Consider the following 21,864-nt stretch of genomic DNA (forward strand, 5'->3'; position numbering starts at 1 on the left):
ACAGTAGCACAGATGGCATTTGAATCCATTCCCTTTCTACTACATGATAGCTGCCTCCATTACTAGAAAAAATTCAAGGGAGGTATCCTACACTAATAGCAATAATAAAACAACATTAATAGCTAAATTTTATATAGTGCTTATCTTACATAAAGTATACATGTATGTGTGTGTGTGTGTGTGTGTGTCAAGTACTGTATAAGGACTTGACAATGATCTCACAGTTCATCCTCGTAGTAACTCTATGAGGCACATGCCATTAGTATTCCCTTTTGCAGATAAGGAAAACAAGGCCAATAGGGGTCAAGTGACTTGTCCAGGATCACTCAACTATTAAATGTCAGGTCAGATTTTAACTGTCTTCCTGACTCCAGGAGCCACCTAGCTCCTGTCCCCAAATAGGTCAATTCCTTCACCTTTGTATACTAAGTGGACAATACATTACCTCAAATCAAAATTCTATAGCCCACGCCTCAACTTCCCCAAGCTGCAGAATCAGAAAGGCTCTACAGTTGTTGAAGATTTAGCAAAAGTTAGAAGACTATTATTTGTAGTTTTGGAAAAAATGGTTATTTTGCCATTTTCCTTAGTAATTTCACCCTACTGCTGGTCCTAGAGTCAGACAAAGAAAGGGAACAAGAGCACCAACGTACGCTGCTACAACAGGGAAAACAAATATAAACTGGAAAAGCTAAAAATTTTTTAAAGAAAAAACATTTTATATTAAATTTGGTTAGCCTCAATCTGAATTACTCCAAATTATGTAGACAGCTGAACCCTGCTATAATATGTAGTAATTCACTACGTTACTGCACCACAAACCCAAGACTACCCCCCTTCCAAAAAGGTTAATTGGATGCAATGTTAGTTAGGTCTCTGAACACCATCCTCACAAAGATTATGTTATTAAAAAAAAAAATGTATCACGATAACATATTTATTTGAACCAGAACAAGGGGAATCCTTCAGGAAGACTTTTCAGGAGGTTCTGACATTTTCAACTGGGTGGGATTTCTACTGTGCGGATTCTGCTCCATGTGCTACAGTAAGAGACAAGCTCCTCCAGCGAGGGCTCCTCCACCGCTACCGACTTACCACTCGAACCGAGAACACGTCGGACTGCTACAGTCCGTGTTCAGACACAACTGTTACCAAAACCACCCACGCACGAGGCTGCCGGCCCGCGGCTCTGCGGTCCCCGGCAGTGACCACTCGAACCCACGGCCCGGGCCGCGTCAGGGGTGGCAAGCGTGGGCCAGGACGCATGCGGGGGCAGGGCGGAGCGGCTCTAGCTTTCTCTCACCTGTTGATGAAACCATAGCCGTTTCTTACATTGAACCATTTTACTGTTCCCAAAACCTTCGTTGCTGGGAGAAAAAAAGAAGGAATCCAAGGTTACAAAAGAAATGCCCGGAGCCCCGCCGAGGCCCGGCCCCTCCCCCCAGCCCCGCCGCCCGGCCCGCGGCCTTCGGGGGGGTGCCGCCGGACCCGGGCGCAGCCGCCGGGAAGGCCGCAAGAGCCCTGCGAGCACGTGAGGGGAAGGCGCGCGCCGGCCCCCGCCCGGCCTGCGGAGGCCGGCGGCGGGAGGGGCGGGCACCGCGCCCTCGGTCTACACGCGGAAGGGAGGGAGAGCGTGCAGGAAGGGGAGGGGACCCGCACCACGGCGCTGGCCAGCTCGCCCGTGGGGCGCGTGGCCGCCCGGGAGGGCCCGAGGCCGGGAAACCGTTACACACGCGGCGGCCAGCGCGCGAGGGGAGAGGGGCGGGCGGGTGGGCGCGCGGCGGCGGCGGCGGCGCGCGGGGGTCCATAGGGGGCGCGGGAGGCGGCGCGCGGGCGCGGCGCCCTGGGCACGAGGACACTCGGCCGGCGCGCGCAGAGGGAGGGAGAGGAAGGGGAGGAGGTGAGGGCGGCGGCAGCGCGCGGAATCCATGCCGCGCGCCGCACCCCCCTCGGCTAACGGTCCCCCCCCACCGTCCCCACCGGCCCCGGGCTTGGCCGGGCCCGGACCATGCCCCTCACCGATGACCTTCTTGTCCCCGCCGGCGGGCGCCGCCGATGTGAGGCCGCCGGGACCGCCGCTCCCTCCGCCGCTGCCGGTGATGCCGGGCTTGGTATCGGCGGTGCTGAGGGCGGGGGCGGCGGGGGGGGCGGCGGGCGGCTGCTGGGTCTCGGCCTCGCTGCTCATTGTTGCGGTGATGGTGACTGGGGCCTGCTGCGGCAGCGGCGGCTCCTCCCGGGGTGTGATGGTGACTAGGCCGGCGGCGGCGGTGGGGCTGCTCTCAGGGCTCTCTGGGGTCCGCTCTCCGCTCCCGCTACCGATCGAACTAGCGAGAATGGCGGGACGGGCGGGATAAGCCCTCCGAGCGACCCGCCTTATGCTCCGCTCATTGGCTCAAAATGCCATCAATCCGCCACCTGACCAGAAGCGCCAGCTCTCATTGGCTAGGGGCGCATCACTCCCCCGCTCTCATTGGCTCTCGGAAGTGTAATTTGTCCAACTTACTAGCAATTCCAGCCTCCGCCGCCGCCGCCACCGAGACCGGAACTAGAACTAGAGTGAAGCCCCTGCTGAACCATAGAGTACCCGAGAGGGCGGGCAGAGGGAACGTGACTCGGAGCGTGGTGTAGTGCAAGCCCAGCCTAGTCCCGAGCGCTCTGGTCGGCGAGCTGGGTCGAGGTTGGTTGACTGGGCCGGCATAGAGCGCTCGGGATCGACTAGGGTAAAGGGGAGAGAGTTGCTCCGGGTTCACGCCCCACCATCCCCGGAAGTGAGGGGGGGGGCAAAATTGTCTACATGACACCTCGGCCGTCCGCCTCCGGGGTCCACATGGCCGGCTGCGGGCACCCAGGGGCCCCCGATTGTGGATTTTATTTCTTTTTCTAATTCGGCCATTTATCTTGTGACACGAACAACGCTGAGCCCTTTCCTATTAAGCGTCAGGCAGCAGTTTTCCTTTAATTATATTAGGGAAATGCCCAGATATAGGGATGAACATCGTGGAGAGAAATCCTACGATGAACTTTATTTTTGATAATGGCCAGAATGAGGAGGAAAGTGATCGCCTTCCTCTCGGCCGTCACGTGCAGGAACGGGATTTGTTCAGCCTAGCCCAGCCTGGCAGGAGGCTGGGAGGGCAGTGGCGGGTGGAAGGGGGCAGTTTCCTAATCGTCAACGGCAGATAAAAGCGCCGCCCCTTGGGGTCGTGAGCTCACCCTCCCCAGTGTGTTGTAGATAGAATAGTGGACCTTCTCCTGCAGCCCCCAACCCTAATTGTCTGGCAGCAAAACTGGTGAGGGGGGCGTGGCAGGGCAAGGCTTTTTTGTTCATGCGCAAGATGTGTCCGTAAAGGGATTTTTGTGTGCATCAAAAAACTGGCCCCCAAGGCAATCCTTGGAGATCCAGACAGGTTTTGAGCAAGAGAAGCCTTGATGAAGGACTAGGCAAGCACACGTCACCAAAGTAATTACTTTGAAGGCCAATTTATTTGCAAATGGCCTACTGGTTTAAATCTAGATCCTACTTTTTGAAAATAGGAACCCACACGCTGACCAGAAGGCATGGTTAGCCACTGCAGGTGCTACTGGTGCGATGGAGGATAGAAAGGAAGCAGGCTCCTTGCCCCTGTGAGGGCTGGAAGGGCAGGTGTGAGGCGGGGTGGTAGGGGACTTTTAACTGCCCTAGCTCTGACACTGTCAGCTGCTGGTAATTTGGTGAGTTACTGTACCCCAAGTACAGCAGGAGACCAGCGCACAAGTTTTGACCTGGTTGTTTTATTGCAGACTGCTGAGGCCAAGGCCTCCCAAACTATTCCAGCTAATTTTCATCCTATCACCAGCAGCTTCTTTACTCAGACCCTGGCCCTTTTCCTTGCTCTTAAAGGTAGGCATACAGAGAAATTGCCTCCTTTGTCCGGAGGACAACAGCATACTTGACACAACTTCCTAAAATCCTAAGCTTACTACATTCCTTTGGAATTCATTCCTCTCTTGAATCTTCCTCTATTATTGTCATAGTCCCTCAGCTAAAGGATCAAACAGGAGAAAAGCAGTAGGAATGGGAGAAAACTGACCACCTGCCTGGAACACACATTTCTACCAGCTGTCCCCTTCCTCAGTTCAGCTATGTTCCATAGTTATGTGCAGCACTGCCTAGGAAAGAGAAAGATGCTAGCTAGGAGGTGAAACCACAGTCATCCCAGCAGGTCTAGCTTAGCCAGAGTGAACAGACTGAGGCTCACCTTAGATAGAGTTTTTTTAAAAAAAGACAACCAAAACACAAGCTTTATTTACAGTTGCAAATTTAAAAATGAAAGGCTTGGGGTCCTGAATCCATGACAGGTCCTATCTCTTGATCACAAAGGCAGGCAGTAACCAAGGAAGCAAGGTGGAAGGCCAACCCATCTTCTCAGAAGCATCACTGGGGCAAAGGGAGCCTAAAACAAGAGAAACACGGACTTCTGTGGAGGCCAAAGCAAGGAAACAATTCTGAACAGATGGGATGAACCTGGCCAACTCTAAATGAAGTGGTGGAAAAGGATACTGACCTTAGGAGTCATAAGAGGAAGGCCCAACCCTGGCCCTGTGCTAAGTCACTATGAGCCTCTGGACAAATCAAACTTTTCTAAGTTTAGTTTCTTCATCTGCAAAATGGGGACCCTGCTATCTGCAGTGGGTGACAAATAGGATAAGGTATGTTGTTGGGAGTCCTTTTTTAAGAGTCCCGAACTGTTATTAACAACTATTATCAGGTACCTCTGTGACCTGCCTGAGTAGGGAAAATAATAGAAGTACTCCTGCCAGAGGGAAATCCTAGGGTTAGGCAGAGCTGAATTGGGCTAAAACTTTGCAGGGCTTAGGGTGAGAACTTCAGCAAACTCTAGCAAAAAGCCCCAGGACTGGAGTCAGAGTTAGATCCTGTGGGAGGGGCAGGAAAAGCGAAAGGAACGGCTCCACCCTTCCCTTCCCTTCGCCCAGGTGGCCATGTACCCAGCAATCACTCAATCAAGGCAGACTGCTGGGATCAGTTCCTTCTTACCTCCACACTTCTAACCGCTTTGGAATAACCCTGGAGGTTCAAGTTTGAATTCTGGAGCCCAGCAAAGTGGGCTAAAAAGTGGCCCTTCAGCCTTTGTAAAACGCAGAACAAACATCTCTTGCCCATGGTAATGGCTGCTATTTGCACTGCAGGGCGGGGCTGGCTGGATCTGGGGCACAGGCTAGGCCTGTGTCAGGATCCAAATCGCTGCGCTTGCTTCAGAATTTTGAAAATATTTGTCTTTGAACTGTATAATGCCCAAAGTGAGGTCTGGCTAAGCCCTCTTGGATCTTAATCCAACCAGCAGGCCTGGCCTGAACCCAAAATAACCTCCAAGAGCAGACCCTTGATTCAGGGCTTCTTACTATGTGGCAAGGCAGTTTGGTATAATATTCTGCTCCAGGAGGCAGGAGACCTGGATTCAAGTCCAGTCCCTCATTAAATATATGGAAGGAAAAGTCATTGCCTAGTTCTGGACTTCAGTTTACCCATTTGCACAACAAAGGAGAGGGTCAGATGACTTTCCTTCCCATCCACATGTTCTAGAATTCTACCTCCGGCAAGCAAGTATTTATTTGGTGAACAAATGCCCAACCTCCGGTGTGCCCAGGACCAGTATTTTCACATGAAATCCCCACCACCCCAGGCCCAATATCGACCTAGACATTATTTCCAAGAATTGGAGGCAGGTGCAGAAAGGTAAATGGAAGGGAATCTGCCCAGACCGGCAGCATCATCAGAGAGGCTGCTTGTCTTCTGGTTCTTCCAGTACCTCAAAACAAGGTGCTGCAGGCATTAATTCTGTTCTCCTAGCAACTCCGGATGCCAACTGAGAGCAACCAGAACCTCCTCTGCCTCTGGCGAGCTTTTTCATTATTGGAAAAATAAGGGATTCCTTCTCTCAGTAAGCTGCCCAGTGGCCCAAGGGCTCAGACATGTTCAGTCTGGCAGGTGTGGCCTTTTTAATGAGCCTGAAATAGGAGATAAGCCTAAGTGTAAGAATGGTCAAGGGCCCATGAAGAGAGAGAGCAAGTAGGCTACCACAGGCTCCTAGGATCCAGAGAAAAAGTGTATCTGAGAGATCATCTAGTAGCCTTGCTCTTGACGGAGGAAGCAGCTGATTCCTACAGAAGGAAAGGACTTGCTTTGTGAAAGTTTTCACCAGGTAGAAACAGCACTGGACTGAGGTTCCAAACCCACTTCAACACTTACTATTCTGGGATCATGGGTCAGTCATAGAACTTCAGTTTCTTTATCTGTAAGGTGGGCCTAATACTTGTAAAATCTAGTAGGGCCACGGTGACACGCAGATATGATAATGTATGTGAAGTGCATACAGAAACATCAGTTCTTATGTTGCCCAAAGTCTTCCTGTCCCTTCATGGCCCAACTGAGGTCCGTCAATAAGCATTAAGTGCCTGGGCTTATTAAAATAAGCACTGTGCCAAGTTCTAGGGATACAAAGAAAGGCAAAAGATAGTCAGTCACCTGCCCTCAAGGAGTTCACAATGTAACTGGAAAAGACAAGTAGTAAACAAGCAACATCTGAGGATAAATGGGAAATAGTGAGAAGGTGCCACAAATACGAAGGGTTCAGAAAAGCTTCCTGTAGCAGTTGGGATTTTAGCTGGAGCTCAAAGGAAGGCAGGGAAGGCTTGTCGGTGGACATGAGGAGAGAGCATTCTGGGCACAGCGAAAATGCCCAGAGCTAAGAGATGGAGCGTCTTGTTTGAGGAACATTCAGGAGGTCAATGTCACTGGACTAAAGAATACTTGGGGATTGCAGATAGAAAACTGGAAAAATGGGGGGGAGAGCGAGGTTAGGAAGGACTTGGAATACCCGAGGACTTTGTAATTGATCCTGGAGATGACAGGGAGTCACTGGAGTTTGTGGAGTATGAAGGTAACATCATCAGACCTGAGTTATAGGAAAATCATGTTAGTGGCCGAATGGATGATGGGATGGTGTGGGGAAGAGACTGGAGGCAGGCAGACCCACCAGCAGCTATGATAATAGTCTTGGCATGAGGGCTTGCACTAGAAGGGATAGCAGTGTCAGAGGAGAGAAAAGGATGCATATGCAAAGAGAGGTTGCAAAGGTGAAATCCAAAAGCCTTGGAAATAACTTGGATATGGCAGGGGAGGAGGACTGCGAGAGACAGTGAGGGGTCCAGGATAACTCCTAGGTTGGAAGTCTGAGGGACTGAGGATGGTGGTGCTCTTGTAGCAACAGGTTAGTTTGGAAGGGAGGGTTTAGGACAGGGGTGGGGAACCTACCACCTCGAGGTCACACGTGGTTCTCTTTGGTTGAATCTAAACGTCACAGAACAAATTCTCTTAATAAAAGGATTTGTTCCATAAAAATTGGACTCAGTCAAAAGGCCAAACCTAAGGACCTAGAAGGCCACATATAGCCTTGAGGCTGCAAGTTCCATACCCCTGGTTTAGAGGAAAAGATAATGAATTCTGTCTTGGACATGTTGAGTTTAAGACATCTACTGAACATACAATTTCCAAAATGTCTGAAGGTTTAAGATGCAAGATAGGAAGCCAGCAGAGAGGTCAGTGGATAAATAAGAATATTCGAGACTATTGAGATAATTAAAGGTGAAGTTTCTCCTCTGGAGCCTTCCCTGATAACTCCTCAATACCCAGACACATAAATACACAAGTGATCTCTTCCTTGTCACATTTCTCCCACTCTCCCAGGGCTTTGAGACCTATCTCTCTCCCCTCTGGGCCATCAATGTTTGTGTATCTGTCTGTCTCATCCTGACCTCCGTTCAATGATCAGGTCTTTGAGAGGTTAGAGATGGAAAAGGAGAGTTGAGAATCATCAGCTGAGGGATGATAATTAGATCCTGGGGAGCTGCTGAGACCACCAAACAAAATAGCACAGAGGAAGAGAAGAGGACCCAGAACAGAGCCCTGTGAGATAAGCAGAGTGATCAGGAGTGACTTGGATGAAAAGCCAACAAAGAAGACAAAGAAGGAGCAGTCAGGTAGGAGGAGAACCAGGAAAGAGGAACACCATGAAAATCTAGAGAAGAGAACATATCCACGAGAAGAGGGTGATGGACAGCGTCAAAGGCTACAGAGGAGTCAGAAGAAAAAGACTGAGAAAACAGATCTATAGTAGGTGCAAGTTACACCAAACTGAAGAATTCCACCCTCTTCCTGATACAATGATCCCCTCTATGGCATTAGGAGAAACCAGAGGTCCTGCAACACTGGACCAAGGTCACCTAGTCCAAACCCCTACCTAAAACGTGCAGCCCTGTTACAGTACTATCAGATAAGTTCGGGCTATCCATCCTTCTGAGTCTGTGTATCTAATCTTTGGCTTGACTTTCCTTCCAGTCTCCTAGGGATGTTGAAGTGAGAACAGGAAGAATCCTAGAGATTACCTAGTCTACCCCCTAGGTACCTACCTCTGGACTCTACTCAAGAGTCCAAAGAAGGGAAAGAATCTAGCAATGGTCAAATTAGGAGCAATCAGCAGTGCTACATGCAGTTCAAACCCAGATCCTTCTACAATGGATCTCCCCCAGAATTTGCTTCCACAGGTTAAAACTCTATCCTACTTATCTCATCTTTAGTCATCAGGTCTCCTTATTCCAACCTGGGCTAAATAAATATAGAGTTTGCATCTCCTAATTAGTAATAGCAACTTAAGGGACAAGGCTTTCTTATGAACACTTCTTAATTCCCTGTTGAGCAGAGAAGCCTGCCTGAGGAGAGGAAGAGAAGAGCAGACACCCACTAAGGGACATCTCAGAGATCCTGGGCTAGAATGGCAAGGTTCTGATCTGGCTCTACCAGGTGGGGCACACTGGGAATTTGCCCATTCAGTTCATTTGCTCCACTCAGTGCTCCCTGAGTCTGCCTTGTGACTTCCGCCCTGTGCACCACGGTATACATGGGCCCATCTGCCAGGAATACCATTCTCTTTTGCTGTGAATCTAGCTGAATCCTTCCACCCTTTCAATACCCACCTCCAACTCCCCCATCACCATGAAGTATTCATTCCCTCTGGCCCCAGCTTGGAGCTATCTCCCGCTTCTTTGAACTCTCATAATCCTATCTCTGCCAAACCCTTGTCATTTGGCATATAAGGCCTGTACAATGACTTATGAGGGGTGGGCGGTGGGTAGGTGGGTTTCTGGTGGTAAGGAAGCACCTGGATCTATAGGAAAGCCTCTTGTGGAGAAATGCTCTGAGAGGTTGAGGGACTTGCCCAGGGTCAGGGAGCAAAGACCCAGTCAGAACATGAAGCCAGGCCTTTTTGACTCCAGAGCAGATCCACCCTCTCTCACCTATGTTGTGCATCTTTTGACTTCAATTACTCAAGAAACTCCTTGAGGGCCAAGCTTTGAGGCTTACACTTTTGTATGTCCCATGGTGGGGCCAAGCAGACCACCATGTGTATGGCAGACAGTCAATACACAATTTTGAAGTGGAAAGTAAGAACTGGGAGGAAGGCTTTGTTCTTGTTGTAAGGCTGGACTTCATCCATACACATTAATTAAACACCTACTATATGCCAGGTACTGTGCTAGGTTCTGGGAAATACAATGACAAAAATAAAAATAGTCCCTGTCCTCAGGGGCTTACATTCTTTCAAAGGAAATTATTCCAAATTCCAAGTGTATCTATATCTGGAGGAGGACCCATAAAATTCCCTATGCGGGGTTAGAGCAATAGAATGAAAACATGAGTAAGCTGAAAATTAACTTATAGACTTAATGCAAAACCAGTCAAAATAGCATAGACTACTACATAAATTAATTAAAGCCATAACAAAATTGATATGGAAAAACAAGGGCAGGATTAGGAAGAGGAGCCACGGAGAAGAACTAAATACTAACTTTTAGTATATGTTATAAAACAGTAATTACAAAAACTAGCACGAGATAAAAAAAACTACCAAACAGATGGAACTGTGACATAGAGCTGAACGGATGACTGAATGTCAACGATTTTATTTACAGATGTCTGACAAATAAATCAATGGCAAAAACCTAGGACAATGAATTATGTTGGAAAACTTGTTTATGTGCAAGATGGAAAAGGGATTCCGAGGCCCACCTAAAACCACACACCACAATAAACTCTCAACTGCTGATTGTATGAAGTGCTTATTGTATGGCAGGCACTGTGCTAAGTACTGGGGATACAAAAAGGGCAAAAACATGGTCCCTGCCCCCAAGGAGGTCACATTCTCACGGGTCACATATAAACAACCATGTATATACAGGAGACAAACAGCGTGAATGGGAGGAAACCTCAGAGGGAAGAACTCCAAGGGGGTGGCAGGGGGGTAGCCAGGATACTTCTCTTACAGGGGATAGAACTTGAGCCTAGTCTTGAAGCCAGGTAAAACTAAGAGGCAGAGGTGAGGGTGCAGAGCATCCTAGGCTGGAGGGACAGTTAGCAACATGGCATGGAGGGTCTCATTCAAACAACAGCAAGAAGGCTGGTGGTGCTGGATCTAGGAGTACATGGAGAACAGTAAAATGTAAAAAGACGAGAAAGGTAGGAAGGTTCTGAAAGTCTTTAAAACCTCAAAATCTAATATTCTCTATTAGATCCCAGAGGTAATGGGAAGTAATGAGGTGAAATGGTCAAACCTATACATTAGAAAGATCTTTTGTGGAGGACGGATTGCAGGGGGAGAGGCCAATCACAAGACAATACTGCACAGTTCAGGTGTGAGGCAAAGACAGCCTACATATGGGTGTCACTGTGAGTAGACAGAAGCAGACATGGGGAGAGATGTTTTGAAGGCAGAAACAGTAGGACTTTGCTAATAGATTCAACGTATTGGTTAAGTTGCAAATGAGGAGTTGTGAATGATGCTGAGGTTGTGAGCCTGGGTAAGGTCTAGAGGAACTAGGGGAATGGTGGCTACCTACACTGGGGTCAACAGACTGTGGCCCACAGGTCAAATCTGGTCTGCTGCCTGGTTCTGAACTGCCCGTGGATCATAGCTGGCCTAGACAAGATAGGGAGGATTTGGAGGGAGAGATAATGCTTTCTGTTTTGGACATTCTGATTATGAGATGTCTACAGGTCAGCTAGTGAAGGGAAACAGAAAGGAGAGGTCAGGAACAGACAAATCTGAGAACCATCTGCACAGAAATGACAAATGAATCCAAGGGAGGTGATATTATCAAACAAGACAGGTTAGAAGACATCCTCGTTCAGATCCTTGGAGAACATTCATGGCTACTGGCCATGACCTGGCCAAAGATTCAACAACATTGTCTGAGAAATGGTCAGACAGGGAGGAGAAGAATCAGGAGAGAGCATTGTCAGGAAAATCTAAAAGGAAAAGAGTTTCAAGGAGAAAGTGACAGTGTCAAAGGCTGCAGAGAGGTCAAAAAGGGATGGGGATTGAGAAAAGGCTATTGGTAGTTTGGCAGAATTATGAGGTTGGAAGCCAGACTGCAGAAGACGGTGAGAAGAAAGGAAGGGGAGGCACCAATTGTAGTTAGCCTTTTTAAGGACTTTAGCCATCAAAGGGAGAAGAAACATAAGGAGATAGTGAGGATGGAAGGCTGCGGAGTGTTAACGATGAGGGAGACACGGGTGTGTTTGTAGGCAACAGACAGGGAAGACCAGTGAAAGACGGGGGGTGCTAGAGTGGACCATCTGTTGGAAAAGACAGGCCAGAATTAGATCAAGGATGCACGCAGACATGTTTTCCTTGGCAAAGAGAAAGGCCTCTTCGTGTACAAATGGTGAAGAAGGAAAGAGTGAGAGAAGAACTCTGAGATGTGATGCAAGGGAGAAGAATGGTGGGTGAAGGGCTCCAATTTTTTTGTAAATCATGAGGCAAGGTTCTCAGCTAAAAGGTTCAGGAAAGGCAGGTACCATGGAGAGCTACAAAAGAGATGAAAAGGTCTGGAATGGCCTCAGTGGTGAGTGGGATAGTGGACTGATTAAAGAGAGAGAAGGGCCCCGTAACCAATTCATAGTGGTCTCAGTTGAATTTCATGAGCTTCTCCAGCTCCATTCAGTAGAGGGGCATAGGAGCAAAGATTATTCCCATGTGGGAATAATCCAAGGCTGGGGCCCAGCCAGTCATAGCTAGTGACAGGAGAAGAGAGTGGAGAGCTGAGCTGGGAAGAGACTGGGGCAATGCAGGGGTGAGGACAGAAGGCTCTGCGGCACTAGAGGTCAAAGAAGTTTAGGGGATATGAGGCAGAGGGACAGGTGGAACAAAAAATGATCAGGTAAAGGAATTCTAAGTCTGTAAAACAGCCAAAACTAGGAGCAACCTCTCCTTGAGCATTCCAGCAACTGGAGAAGGACTACATAAACTGTGATCTATTCACATATTAGACTATGATGAAAACATCAAAAACGGAAAGAACAATGAAGATGACAAGGAAATATGGAAGATGGAGATGAAATAACATGACACAAAACCAGTGGAGTCAGAAAAGTCACACACATCTCATATTGCTGTTGGTTTTCTATATTTTAGCCAAAGATATGAAAAAAAACAAAGGTGCCTGTGCACAGGGAGAACACCAAGTCACGCCCTAACTGTGGCTTGGCTGACCCAGCTGCTTTCAATGTATTGATTGGTTTTGTTGATTTTTTTATTGATTGGATCTTCTTTTTCTTCTTTAGCTCTCTCGGAGGGGGAGGAGCACTAGGGAACACTACAACAATATTAAAAAAAGAGTGATGAACTCAGAACCAGGAAAACCTGGATCTGCATCCTATTTCTGACACTTACTAAGCCATAGGAGCCTCCACAAGGTAATCACTTGGTCTCACATACCTCATGTGGGCAGTTGGGGCACCACGGACAAAGCACTGGGCCCGGAGTCAGGAAAACCTGAGCTCATATTCGGCCTCACTTATTAGATGTGTCATTCTGAGCAAGTCAAGTCAAGACTATCTGCCTCACTTTCCTCATTTGTTAAAATGCAGATAATAACAGTACCTGCCTCAAAGGATTGTTGTGAAGATCCAATGAGATAATATCTGTAAAGCATTTTTTACCACAGTGCCTGGCACAGATTAAGAGCTAAATAAATGTTGGTTTAATAATTATTGTTATTTGTAAAGCGCTTTACAAACCTTAAAACACTACAAATGCTAGTTATTATCTTCCAGACGAGTTCAATTCCTGTAGCCTCCCAGAGCTGTTCTAAGACCCAGATAAGTTAATGCATTCTTCAATCTGAAAACGTTATATAAAGGTCAGCTACTGTCATTATCATTTCAAAGACTGGGACAAAGGAGTCTCAGGAAGCCTTGGCTTCTCTCTCCTAAGAGACCACGGCACTAAAGGCAGAAACGCCGTTTTCTTGCTACGTTCTCTCCTTGATAGTGTCATTGATTCTTGTGTGTGTGGTGATTTCCAGTTTACCTCCTGGGGCTTCTGAGCTCCATTGGGTGGGGGGTATTCAACTCTCTTGGTTCAGCCTGGCTAAGGCGGAAAAAAACGTGCTATTTACCTGATTCAGCACTGGTCTCCATTACATCTCCCCACACTGGGAGATGACCACAGGAAGCTTGGGCTTGTTGTTGGGTCCGGTGGGAACATTCTAGGGAAAGGAAGCATAGTCCAAGTGAGCCACACCTGCTGCATGTGGTTCCAGTCCTAATGACACTCAACTGTCCCTCACATTCACTGAGGGTTTCTCAGAGGAAAATGGAGGAATTAAGAAAGACAATGTAGGCTGGAGGCCTTGACCAGGAAGATGTAATTTTCCCTTTTTACAGATGAGGAAACTGAGGCACTCTGGGATCAGCTTTAAAACTGTTAGGAAGAAGGTGGAGGCAAGAAGCCAAAATGCACTCACCTCAATTTTTCTCATCACTAGAAGTCCATCAATTATTTTTCCTGCGGAAAGAATCAGAGCTACATGACATTGTTTCTTGCGTGCTCTCTCCGCATCTCTCCCCCCATTCTGCAGCTGGCTCCACAGCAGAGGGGCCATGTCCAGAACAGAACAATGTCTGCACTTCAGGCCCCTTCCGGACCTGGAAGTGGAGACAGCCCATCAACAGAGCACGAGGCAGATGGACAGCTCCAGGAAGAGCCCAAGCCAGCAGGCAGCTGAACTCACCAAACACCACATGCTTCCCATCCAGCCAGTCACACTTGGAGCAGGTGATGAAGAACTGGCAACCATTGGTGCTGGGGCCGCTGTTTGCCTGATTTAAATTAAGGAAAGGGGCAGTGAGAAGCAAAGGGAGAACAGGGCTGCCTCCATCCTAGAAGGACGTGGAGCCAAGACCAAGAAAGGGACACTCCAATGAGTTACTGATGTCTCCACCAGCCCGGACGCTCCTGGAGGGCAGAGGCCACACATTCTGTTTCTTCTTTATGCTTCATGCCATACTTTTACTTTGTTAATACACTGAGGCCCCTCAGCTTCCTTCTCCCACTTCTCAGAACTCCCCACCTCATCACTCATTCTTTCTCTTCCTGCTCATGGCTCTGAATGAACGAGGTCCTCAGTCTTGCTTCTTGTCTCCACTGGGACCTTCCTCTAACAGCCTTTCCCTCTCCAACTATTCCTTCCCATCAGCTTATTCACACAGAGCTCCTGAATCCAAAGGTTTCTCTTGATCCTCCCTTTACATCCAGCCACTAACTGCTCCAGCTTTTTCTTCCTCTTTACCACTGAACTTCTTGATAAAGTTACTTAGACTAAGAAACTTCACTTCCTCCCCACACACTCTCTCCTTCAACCGCTTGCAGACTGGTTTCCTCTGTTACAAATCTGTTGAAATACCTCTCAAAGGTCACCAGGGACACCTTCGTCACCAAATCCAGTGGCCCTTCAAGGGCCTTGTCAGATGTCAGGCTCCTGACCCTGTTCTACTAACCTATTTCGCATATCCCCTCTTCCCTTTAGTCCTCCTTGCTTCTAGGCCTTTTCTTCTAACTACTCCTTCTGTTTGTCTGGCTCCTTTTTCTTTTTCTGGCATCTTCTGGTTGGTATTTCCTGAGATTCTTATAATTTCTGTCTCTACAACAACTTTTAAATCTTCCCCTTCCCTCCACTCAACAGCCAGCACCACAGTTCCCGGGTCCCTCAGGCCTAGACTTACTACTGGCTGGTTGGTCTCCATACCTTAGTCCATTGTCTATTCAGCTGCCAAAGAGATATTCTAAAGCTCAAGTCTGACCAAGTCATCCACCTATATAGTAAACCTCAATGGCTCCTTCTAACAACTGTCAACTTCTGGTTGGTTCTTAAGACCTTCACAATCTGGCCTCTTCCCCCCTTTCCAGTCTTGCACACATCTCCTCCTTCCTCTTGCTCCTCTCCTCTCCTGAACACACTTCAGGGTCTAGCAATAGCCTGCAAGTTATTCCTCCTACAGGATATACTCTCTCTCATTTGTGTCTTTGCACTGGCTGCAGAAGCATGTAGAATGTGCCCCGTCCTAACGTTTCAGGACCCCTGATTTTCTTCAAAACACAGCCAAGAGCCAACTTCTATAGGTGATTTTTCCCAGGCTCTCCTCTGCTCCCCCCAGCTGTCAATGACTCCCCCTCCAAGGCTACCTTCTGTGTATTTACTGATGTATTTAAGTCTTCTTGAATTAGAACATAAGCTCTTTGAAGGCAGGAGCTACTTTTTGCTTCTTCTCTATCCCCAATGCAGCCCCTGGCCCACAGGAAGCACTTTTAAACATTTTCTGGTTAACTGACTATAGTCCTGGCCCTCTTTTATCTCTCTCTACACTCTCTCCCTTGATAAATCTCATTCACTCTTTGGACTACAGTAGATGACTACCAATCTGGATCACAAGCTCAGACTCTCTCCTGAGCTCCAGATGTCCACACCCAGTTGCTTAAAGGCAATTTCTAAAGGGACGTACCCACTGGCACGTTAACCTCAACATGTCCAAAATGGAGTTTGTCACCTTTCCCTCCAAACCTGCTTGTCCTGATTTTACTATCTCTATTTCTGGCACTGACACTTGGTTTCCCATGGCTTCAGGCATGGGATTATCCTTGATCCTTTCCTCCTCCCCCCATGAGGTCACAAGCAATAAACCAAATCCTAGTGATTCTACTCTTTTCTCTGCCCACTCCTTTCCATTCGCGCTGGCACTAGACTCTTACAGGCCTTCACCACTACCATCTTTCTGTGGTAACTGCTTCCCACTGGGGCTCTCTCCTTGCCTTCTGTCCATCCTTTACTCTGCCATCAGACTTATGACTTACCTACTTTTCATCTTTTCACCTCTCTGCCCCAAACCACTCACTAGTTCCCTAGGACCTATGGTACCAAGCTCAAGCAGCCTAATCTGGCTTTGATGCCACCTGCCCGAGCTCATAATACACCCCTCATACAGTCTACACTCCAGTCCTTCTTGCCAACCGTCCACTGCATGTGTCCCACACTTCCCAATGCTCTAAAGTCTTGGGCTAAAATGTCTTTCTCCCCACTGTATTGATTAGGTTCCCCATTTATCTTTGAAGCCCTGGTCAAATGCTACCTCTTCTGAGATGCCTTCTCTGATTCCCACCCCCTTAACCTTAGAGGTAGCTAGTTGGTACAGTGGATGGAATACTGGATTTGGTGTCAGGAAGGCATGAATTCAAATACTGCCCCAGACATTTAACTATACCCTGGGAAAGTCATTTAGCCTCCTGGAATGAACTGCTATTCTCCATAGCTTCAGATGCAGAGCTGGGCACACAGCAGGTGCTCATTGGGTAGTCACTATTTATACTCAACAAGAGGGTCTACAACCATCTTTAGGCTGTACCTGTTGGTATCACTAGGACCTGACATCTAGAGAGGCAATGCCAGGACAACCTCCACCTAATTCCACAAAAGGCAGGCTGGCAAGTTGCTTCCTGTATTTGGTTACTGCAGAACTCTTATAAATTTGACACTGGGGACAATGTGAGCAGGGTTGGACCCAAGGACATTCTTTCCCTTTGGGAGACTCCGAGGGACTGAACCAACGACATATTGTAACTTAAAGAAAGCACATGGGAAAGTAAAGAAGAAAACTGATCTCAGTCACAACTTTTTCAAGGTCACTTTACTCAGATGAGTTTAAGTTCAGGGCCAAACAACACAAAACTGCCTGTGTGGCAGGCTAGCTTGTTCTCAAGGACCAGAGGCAGCTGAGTGGTATAGTGGATTAAGGGCTGGGCCCAGAGTCAGGAAGACCAGAGTTCGAATCTGGGCTCAGATGATTATTAGCGTTTAACAACCCAACACCTGTACTGGATCTACATACCATGGAAAGCAGACCTGGAGCTGAGTGCCTCAATTTAAAGTTTTCATCTGCAAATGGTCCCCGGTAAATGCTTGCAACTCCAGTGCCATCTCCCTAAGCAGGGAGAGAAAAAAGAGAAAAGACCTCAAGGGAAGGACATCAAATTTCATATAAAGGGAAGCATTTCTAAAGTTAACCCCTCCCTGCTCTCAGGAAAGAGGTGGAGGATCACAGGTAGGGAATGCTACATACACAGTCAAGCTGCATAAAGAGACCACAACTGTTCTTCCCTGTTACAAGGCAGGGCTCAATGCAGGGTGGAGAATGATGAAAGTTAGAGGCATCAAGAAGACTTTTTAAAGTCCACTGGATGCTTTCATTTTAGAAGTTCTCCAAAGCTCAATCAGATTCTACCCAACACAGTCCATCCTAGTACACAGCGCCAACCACACAGAATCACAAATACAAATTGTGTGGGTCAAAGTCAGGCTTCTAATCTGATGGATCCAAGGGCATGTGATGCAGGGGAGATAGAGCCTCTGGGTTAGGAGCTTGGGCCCTGGAAGCAGTGAGAACTCCAGGAATTAAAGACTCTACTAGGGATATAGACACAACAGGCCTCCCAAATATCAGGGAGAAGAGACTGGGTCCTATGTATACATCAGAAAGGGTTGCCACAGACCTCAGGCCAGGATGAAGTGTGCCCCCCTGACAGAGACAAGAAGTACCCTCTTTTAAAGTTCAACTCAAATGCACACACAACACAGGCTAGCACATGGTGTGCCATGCTTCTAGTGCATGTCAGGCCATGGTGAATAGGACAATTATGTGTTGGTATGTGTTTTATCTACCACTAGACTGTGAACTCTATCAGGGCAGTGACTGTGTCTTATCTTAGCTTGTCACACAACTTAGAATAAATGAACAAATGAATGACTAGAATATGAGAGCATCTGGATTAAAGCCAGAGCAGTGTAATTGCTATTTGGGTTTAAAACTCCATGGGCATCTGGTTAAAACCCAGCCAATAAAATCATCTCCACGCTGGTTCCCTAGGTTCTCTCCTATCACACATGTTCATATCTAGGATAAGCAGGAGAGAAAAATCAGCTCCTCACCAACAATTCCTCGGAAGTTCCCATACCCCTCCATGTTTATAGTTACATATTCCATTCCTCTCCAGAAGTGAAGGCAGAGAAGGCAACCAAACAAATCCCAGACTCTGGAAAACATCTGCTCAACCTTGCCTCACACCTGCTTCTATCCTGCTCTACAGCAGGGCTGAGGGTAGGGAGAGGGGGAGGTCTGCCTAGGGGCAAGGCAGAGCCAAGAATCTGGCTTGATGCCATGGAGTCTATGGATTACTGTAGAGACAGAGAAATGCCTGAGAGGACTACCATGCATCAAAACACTAAATAAAGCTGAGTAAGAGAAACAGATTCTGTATGTCCTCAGAACTGCTCACTCACTTGGTAAGGCAGTGAGCAGCACAGAAAGAGCCCGCGTCTACCACCCCTCCCTCCAACCTCTTCTCTAGTAAATCAGATAGTGAATCAGAGGGGGTAAAGCAAAACTCTGGCAAAGCTGGAACAAGACAAACTTACACAGTACCTACATTTACAAAGTCTCCTCCTTGGATCATGAAATCTTTTATAACCCTAAAAACAGGACAGACAAAGATATCAGAAAGGAGAAAGTGACTCATGACACACAGGAAGGTGTCCCTGGAAGCCCCAAACCTTACCTGTGAAAAGTGCTTCCCTTGTATCCGATAGGGACTCCATCTTTCCTACAACCAAGGAGAAAGATGAGAAATGGAGGGACCACAGGCAATCCCAGGCCCCTCTGTAAAGCACCCCTGAGGTGGAGAAAGACCCCTCCCCAAATTGCCTCTGGAGAAGTAGGAAGATAGGGTGATTGACTAAAAGAGAAGAGTGACAGAGAAGAAGTGCGCCTGCATCCCTGATCCCAGCAGCTTCCCTAGGCCTTGATGGAAGCTTCCCAAGGGTACTGACTCCAGCTTTGGGCAGGTGGCTCCCACCCAAGCCATGCCTAAGGGAAATAAGCAATTTCTAGACTAACCTGAATTCTCCTGTGCAGAACTGCCTGAAAGAAAGAAAAATATTATCTGCCAAACCATACATACTGAGAAATGATAGAAAAGAGAAACCTTGACCTAGGGGTTGGGTAAGGGAGATACCCCAGCCATCTGTAAACAGAGGTTCCCACATGCTCATACACATACAGGGAAGTGTGTGTGCGTCTGTGTGTGTGTGCACGCGCGCACGTACAACCTGACACTGTTTACAGGCCACCATATACACAGAGATGACAGAAACAAAATAATCACAAACATTAGAGACAGGTACACAACAATAGGGATTCTGCTCTTCCCTCCCTACCCCCAGATACTGGGAACAGTAAGACAGGCAGACAAGCAGACAGATGATCTCCCCCACCTCAAGAACAAAACAAAACAAAAAACACCACCTTCGAGGAAAATGGAAAGAAGTAGGAGTGAAGGGTGTTTGGTATAAAGTGGTCTCAAGTTATGTTACACAAAGCAGTGTAACCATCAAAACTACGTGGTGCTAAAAAATATAAAAAATTAGAATGATGAATAATCTTAGCTAGCAAAACCTAGAATCAGATCAGCACAGCATCCAATGTTTGACAAGCCCAAGGTACACAAATTACTGGACTCTTTATTTGATAGGAAACACTGAGAAAACAGGATAGCAGTCTGGTAGGAAAGATCATTGGTTCTCAAGTCAGAAGACCTGTGTTCAAATTCTGTCTCAGACACTTATTACCAAAGGCACAAAACCTCCGTGGAGATAAGGCACATCTGCAAAATGAGGGGGTGGGAACATATGGTCCCAGAAGTTTCTTTCAAGTCAAAAACATGATTCTAAAAAACAATCTAAATATAAAATGTTGCCCCAAAAAAGAAATTAGAGGGCCATGGAAGGTCATCTTCCACAATGTGGATTAAAGAATCAATCTTTAATCAACCAGCTGCAATAAAACAAGACATACAATTTCAACTATAAAATTAAAAATATAAAACTATATATATTTTATTTTTATTTTATATAAGACAAATATAAAATTATATTAAAATACTATATTTTTTTATATTTATATAAAATAAAACATACAATTTCAACTATAAAACAAAAATAATGCAACTAGAAAAAAAGGAAAAGATATGAATGAGAAAAATATTTTCATTAAACCTATCTTATGAGAATCTAACATCCAAAATCTATAGAGAATTACTGCAAACCTCCTAATATTAAGTCATCAAGACTCTGGAATCATAATCTTAAGGGAAATCTCTAAGATTATGAAGTCACATACCTATGACTCCAAGAGACTTGCGATCATGGGATAAAAATAAGTAGATGGAAAGATAGCACTGATTAAATGCTTACTATGTGCCAGTTTTCAAAGATATATGTCATCAACACATCATCTGAAAAACTGCCCCAAATTACTAAGGATCAAAAGAATGCAGAGGAAGACAAAAGAGAGACGGATAACAATGGGCAAATATGGAAAAATATAAGGATGGAATAAAACCGTGAGTTGACCCAACTTATTTGGAATTATGCAAGAAAGGCTGTTACCCTTTGACCCAGAAACCCCACTACTGGGCTTATGCTCTAAAGTAGGATACGGGCAAAACAAATCAGACTGTAGGGAAGAAAGATGCTACAGACGGACGGACGGACGCTGGCACAGACACGTGGGCTAAGTCTCCTTCCCTCCCCCACCTCCCCACGCCCTCGGGGACGGGGGTGGGGGGGCAATTCCCGGACCTGAAATTCTCCGCGGTCTTGGGCACGATGTCCGCAAAGAGTTCAATCTTCATTCGGCCAACTTCCTGCAGGGCGGGGCAGTGCCAGGGCGTGTCGGTGACGTCATCTCATCATGTCCCTCCCGTTATTCCCCGTCCCATGGTCCCCCCACCTCCATATTTGGTTCTGCCAATGCATTCTGCCCAGGCTCCAGGGTCTAGGTCCCGGTCAGTCTGACCCATCCTGGATTCTGACCCTTCTCTTTGTTCCTTGTCCCGCTCGCTACCCCCCATTTCCGAGCCGTTTGGTCCCGCCCGCTCTCCCCCCATCCTAGAGTCTTTTGGTCCAGCCCATGGTCCCGCCCATTCCCCCCCATCTTCCGGACACATGGATCCCGCCCACTTTTCAGACTTCACCCCCTTCGCCATGTGGTTCGCGGGGTTCCACTGCTCCCCCCGTGCTCCCGGAGCAGCGGGCAGCAGTCGCCTTCAGCCCTTTCCCCAGTCATCCTGCACTGCCTGGATCCATGCCCGTCCCACCTGGCCACCGATGCTAACGTCGAAGAAGACGATGGGGTTGACGGGGCTTGAATTTGCCACGGCCATGATCCTGACACGGAAGCGGAAGCCGGCCGGCGGGGCTCCCGAGGTCGCTGAGTCGGTCCGGCAGCGGCGCAGACGTGCTGGAGCCTGAACGCCGGGCTCCGCCCCCTAGGCCGAGGTCGGGCTGGGCCTGGCGTCTGCGGGAAGGGGCGGAGCTACGGAGGCCCGGTGGGCCAGTGGCCACGGGGACCCAGGAGCTAGGACA

At 47.7% G+C, this 21,864-nt stretch overlaps 2 protein-coding genes across 8 annotated transcripts in view; both read right to left on the reverse strand.

The window, feature by feature from the left end:
• YBX1 (Y-box binding protein 1) overlaps positions 1-2,967 on the reverse strand; it is a 31,697-nt gene extending 28,730 nt beyond the window's left edge. For all 4 annotated transcript variants that reach the window (XM_072609727.1, XM_072609726.1, XM_072609724.1 and 1 more), the window contains exons 1-2: positions 2,020-2,967; positions 1,304-1,367 (exon numbers count right to left, since the gene is read on the reverse strand). In XM_072609727.1, the coding sequence (XP_072465828.1) occupies positions 1,304-1,367; positions 2,020-2,185 (230 nt within the window). In that variant the 5' untranslated portion in view covers positions 2,186-2,967. The remainder of the gene's footprint in view (positions 1-1,303; positions 1,368-2,019) is intronic.
• Positions 2,968-3,400: 433 nt separating this feature from the next.
• On the reverse strand, positions 3,401-21,818 carry PPIH (peptidylprolyl isomerase H). Of its 4 annotated transcripts, none has more exons than XM_072609728.1 (10): positions 21,597-21,790; positions 21,079-21,143; positions 19,337-19,360; positions 18,999-19,043; positions 18,870-18,912; positions 17,276-17,368; positions 14,128-14,215; positions 13,861-13,901; positions 13,513-13,602; positions 3,401-4,433 (listed from the first exon to the last, which is right to left on the reverse strand). In XM_072609728.1, the coding sequence occupies exons 1-9, from the start codon at positions 21,660-21,662 to the stop codon at positions 13,534-13,536; spliced, it is 534 nt and encodes a 177-aa protein (XP_072465829.1). In that variant the 5' UTR covers positions 21,663-21,790; the 3' UTR covers positions 3,401-4,433; positions 13,513-13,533. The 4 variants fall into 4 exon arrangements, 3 of the variants coding, with proteins under 3 accessions (XP_072465829.1, XP_072465831.1, XP_072465830.1); XR_011967153.1 differs by having other exon boundaries at positions 4,146-4,433; positions 13,861-14,041; positions 21,597-21,753; XM_072609730.1 differs by lacking the exon at positions 3,401-4,433 and adding an exon at positions 9,984-10,526 and having other exon boundaries at positions 21,597-21,818.
• Positions 21,819-21,864: the final 46 nt, after the last annotated feature.

Source organism: Notamacropus eugenii, chromosome 5 (genome assembly GCF_028372415.1).
Source record: "Notamacropus eugenii isolate mMacEug1 chromosome 5, mMacEug1.pri_v2, whole genome shotgun sequence".
Taxonomy (NCBI): Eukaryota; Metazoa; Chordata; class Mammalia; order Diprotodontia; family Macropodidae; genus Notamacropus; species Notamacropus eugenii.